The sequence below is a fragment of the Nematolebias whitei genome, chromosome 11 (assembly GCF_014905685.2).
Source record: "Nematolebias whitei isolate Nwh7 chromosome 11, NemWhi1, whole genome shotgun sequence".
Taxonomy (NCBI): Eukaryota; Metazoa; Chordata; class Actinopteri; order Cyprinodontiformes; family Rivulidae; genus Nematolebias; species Nematolebias whitei.
In genome coordinates, this window is record NC_056508.1 from 46,415,410 (window position 1) to 46,420,454 (window position 5,045).

At 39.7% G+C, this 5,045-nt stretch overlaps 1 protein-coding gene across 1 annotated transcript in view; it reads left to right on the forward strand.

The window, feature by feature from the left end:
- The window catches only part of LOC119417774 (tumor necrosis factor receptor superfamily member 14), a gene marked incomplete in the record, with an annotated part of 11,170 nt that overhangs the window by 761 nt on the left and 5,364 nt on the right, over positions 1-5,045 (forward strand). Inside the window, 1 exon segment of the mRNA XM_037685059.1 lies at positions 157-250. Within this exon segment, the coding sequence (XP_037540987.1) occupies positions 157-250 (94 nt within the window).

A 5,045-nucleotide genomic window follows, 5' to 3' on the forward strand; every position in this document is an offset into this window, starting at 1 on the left:
GAGCTTAGTAAAAACAGTTGTCATCATTTCTTCTACAGAAAAACAACTTGGAAGAGCACCACTGTGGCAAACTTCAGTTTCTTCTTGTGCAGTAGTTCTGATACTGATGAAATGAAAGTTGAATTGTTCTAAAACAAACCTTTATTATCTCCACAGATCATTTTAATGAGGGTCTTCAGTGTCCGTTCCCTCACATGTCATCTCACAGAGTATCAGATCGGGAATGAATGCTGTCCTATGTGTCCTCCTGGTAAGAGCCAAATGAATGCTTTACATGTTTTTACATATTTTTTTTTACATGTTTTACATGTTGTTTTATTTCACAAGTTAGCAATGAAAAAATAAAACCAACACTAATTCTTACTGTATTTTTATTTTATTTTAAGTTGCAGACAGTATGAGCCCAAGATATTTTAAATATTCTGTCAATTTTATTTGATTAGTTTTAAAATAATTCCATAAATTTTCCCCCAAGCATTTAGCTCATTCCAAATAGTTGTGATGTAAACTATTAAACTCTACTCCAGGATTCAAGGTTCTTTGTCATTCGCACCACATGTGGTACAAGTAGTGGAACTAATTTATGTACACGGGGTCCCAGTTACATCCAACAATAAAATGTAAAAGAAAAACAGTAATAACATCTAAGATATGAACTAAGAAAAACATCAGCTAAAAATACATTAAGCACTAACAGCATAAAAACAACACGCCGAACAGCAGCACGAACATGAGTCTGTGTGAGCAGAGGAGCACGAATGAACACATCAACATGAAACAGATCAGCAGCAACATGAAACAGATCAGCAGCAACATGAAACAGATCAGCAGCAACATGAAACAGATCAGCAGCAGCATGATGTGATTTTTCACAGTGATTATTCTGGTTAGGGATTCATGAGTCTAACAGCCTCAGGGTAGAAGCTGTTCCTCAGTCTAGTGGTTCTACATTTAATGCTCCTCAACCTCCTTCCTGAGGGGAGTGGGGCAAAAAGTGTGTGTGCTGGGTGAGTGGGGTCCTTCATGATGCAGGTGGCCATCTTCCTGCAACTAGAGGTGTAGATGTCTGTGTGTTTGTTCCTTCTGAAGTCCACGACCATCTCCTTCATCTTCTTCACATTGATGTGAAGGTTGTTCTTCCTGCACCAGCTCTCCAGGTGTTCCACCTCTTGCCTGTAGCTGGACTCATCATTGTTTGTGATGCATCCCACCACCGCTGTATCATCTGCAAACTTTACAATGTGACAGCCTGGATGGGTAGCTGCACAATCATATGAGCAGAGTGAACAGGAGAGGGCTCAACACACAGCCCTGGGGGGAGCCAGTGCTCAGGGTTATGGTGGAGGAGGACAAATTGTGGATCATCACAGAACCAACTTTACACAAGTGATGGAGAACACAATTTGTTGCCATTTCAGTGTCCATAAAAGGCAGAGTGTGTAAAAAGTAAATCTGAGCAGAAGATCTCCAGCTGGTCACAGATCTTTGAGGAACTCGTGTTAAAAACAGTGATCCTTAAAGAAGACTGGAGGGGATTTGAATTTTTCTTACTTTTAAAGTGCAGAATATCATTAAACCATTGAAGGAATTTGGAGGAATGAAATTATAAAGATCAAGAGAGTAAATCTAAACGGAGAGGCAAGATCTCTGATCCCTCAACTGAGGCCTCGTGGGTCATTTTGACCCAAGGGCAGCAGGAGGGTTAAAATGGAGTTTTTCTTGTTTATGCTGATCAGTCTGCAGTGTTCAGCATGTGAGCTTGTTTTCAATTCAATAATACTTTATTAATCCCAAAGGGAAATTATTTGTTGTAGTAACTCGTTATCCTCATTTCATTAAGAGATGTTATAGATACTGATGGCTGTAGGCAGGAAGGATCTCTTGTAAAGGTCCATCCCACAGTGGATCCTAAGAAACTGGCTGCAGATGCCGTCCGATCCGTCCACCCAGACTCGGCTGGCCTCTCGGTTCCCCTGGACTGTAGGACCGCTTGAATGCTGGGCAGAACTCCTCCCAGAGCGATGGCCACTCTTCCCAGCAGTCTGCCGAGCTCCTCATAGCTGCGGACAGCCAACTGTAGGTGCTGAGGGACGATCCTGTCCTTCCGCTGTCATGAGCCGTGTTTCCTGCTAGTTCCAGGATCTCAGTGATCAGGCACTCGAGCACAGCTGGCAGGTAGATGAGAATGCGTCCACAGAACATCCTTTTCAACTCATTTGAGAGTTGGGGCCATAGTTGAGATATTATTTGAGCTTTTGAGATGTTATTCAGCTGCTGTTGTAGAAAACTGCCTTGTTGCCGTGGTTACGCATCATAACAAATGTCCAAAACCAAAAAGGTTTCAGTAAAAATCCTTCCGGCTGCACAGCATCTGATACCAGAGGAAACAATCATCCAAAAAATGTGATTTACATCCAGAAAACCAGCAGAGCCCTGTAAAGAGAGAGTTGCGACACTCCCATAGACTCCCATAGAAAGAATGGAATGCGGAAGTCACGTGGGTCATGCAGCGGCAAAAAGTTCCAAACAACGGCGGGTTCAGCATTGAACGTAGTTCATTTTCCGTGTTTTCCCGGTAAGTTAATGCAAATGCGACACTTTTTCTCCATTGTGAAGCGTTATCTGACTGTTTTGTACCTCAATTTATCAACATTAATACTTCATGTCGCCAGTTTTACTTAATGAAACATGTTAAATTACTAGTTGTGTTTTAACTGCAGCTGCTCTGCAACATGACGGTTTAAACGGGTCTATTTCTAATTCAACGTTTTAAAATATCTTACTGCTTAAATTTTGAAAGGTGGTCTTTTTTAAATTTATGATAATTCCAGTTACTGAACTCAGCTAGAAAATATTTGGTATTTTTTTCCTGAGAGATTCATTCAACCTTTATTTAGACAGGTAAGTCCCATTGAGCCTCGAGGACTCATTTACAAGAGAGACTTGATTTCAACAAAGAATGATGACAACATGACAACAAGACTGACGTAATTTAGTTCAAGTTATAGATCATTTGTCAAAGACTGCAGCATAAATTGTGACATTATCATTAAAGAAAATGTGATTGTGGAGATGAGTCAATGTTTTCATGTTTTCCAGGTAAACCAGAGGAGAATGACTTCATGAACTGAATGTTGCATTCAAAGTATCAGAAAGGTACAAGATCTCATTTTCTGTCTTCCAGAACAATAACAGCTTAATCAACATGTTTGAATAAAATTACTTTAACACCATAACCTTCACAAAGTTGGTATTTACTGCAGGACTGTTCATTTACATTAGTTTTATATTATTAGTTTAGCGTTTGGTAATCATGGGTCAAGTTGAGATGAGACTCTTTCAAGACAGAACAAGACATAAGAATTATTACAAGAATATATCAGCATCAATAAACTGTAGAACAGTAACAAAACACTTATTAAACTATCACAGGTACATTGAGATGGAGCTGGAAGTTTTTCTTCATGCCAGTTGTCTTCATCTGATCTTTTGTAAAAATATGTCAATTTATTTTCCATTGTTAACATTTTTCTTCGCAGGACTGAGTTAATTTTCTTGTCTGTGAGTTTCTTCTGTCCTGCTTATGTATTTTTTGTTCTAATTGTTCCTCAGGTTGTTCATCTCTGTTCCCTGACTGCCTGTTGATCCATCCTCCTGGTCCTGTTGCTCCATCCTCCTGGTCCTGTTGATCCATCCTCCTGGTCCTGTTGATCCTGGATCATCAGATCCTGACATGTCCCCGTCCTCTGAGGACACATTTTCATCTGTCCCTCATCTCACTCGCCTCATTTCTGTTTCTTCCTCAGTCTCTGAAATTACAACGTCACTGTTAGAATGAAGATTATTGTTCAATAAAAATATGACTTGTCTTATTTAACACTGTTCGTAGCAAAGTTTAATTTAGAACAACGTGTGTGATCACTGGTCAGATCACTGGTCAGATCACTGGTCAGGTTACTGGTCAGATCACTGGTCAGATTACTGGTCAGGTCACTGGTCAGATCACTGGTCAGATCACTGGTCAGATCACTGGTCAGGTCACTGGTCAGGTCACTGGTCAGATCACTGGCCAGATCACTGGCCAGATCACTGGTCAGTGGAAGTTCTGCGGTTCTTCTCATCTGGTTCTGGTCCATGAACAACTGGTTGAACTTCCTTCAGTCTCACTCGTCCTCACTGTGTCTCTGTCTCACACGTCCTCACTGTGTCTCCGTCTCACTCGTCCTCACTGTGTCTCTGTGAACTGTCCTCTCTCTAAATGTGTCTGTAGAGCGACATTAGTTTATTTTATTGAACATTTCTTTGACAGTTAAACATCTTGAGCCCTGATTGAAAATGTTTGTGCAGATTAAATTTACAGCACTCACTTTGTGTTGTTGTGATGATGATGATGATGGTGCTCCTGCTGACTTCAGATGATGTCATTAATAAACAGTATAAATAGTAGTAAAAGTACTTTATTAAAGCTTGCTTTACATTTTACATATTTTATAATAAATTGTTTGGAAATTTATTTTTGCACAGTTAACACTTATTTTGTCATCTGTTGTGATTTTAACTAGAAAGTTTCATTTAAATTAACATTTTAATCAATGAATTACAGTTTTACAATAGTTGTCAGGCTACAATCAACTCAGTTATCAGGTACTTGGTTGCCATAAAAAAACGACAAATACAACAATTATATTCAGTCTCTCTTGTAAATGAGTCCTCGTGGCTCAATGGGACGAACCTGTTTAAATAAAGGTTGAATTAATATCTTCTATATCTAAAAAAGTTAAATCTGGTCCTCTGGACATTCAAAAAAACAAAACAAAGCAAAACAACAAAAAATGTAGAAACGTTTCGTCTCTCATCCGAGAGACTTCCTCAGTCTGAGGTGCTGTATTCAGCTCAGTCTCTTAAATAGCACCTTCTCAGAGTGGATCAACCAGTTTTGCTGCTGACAACCAAAACCAGCTGATCACATGCTCAAGAAGGACCATCAGCCTAACAATGAGTCATTAGCACCTGATGGCTGTTTACTGTTCACAGAGGGCTGAGTG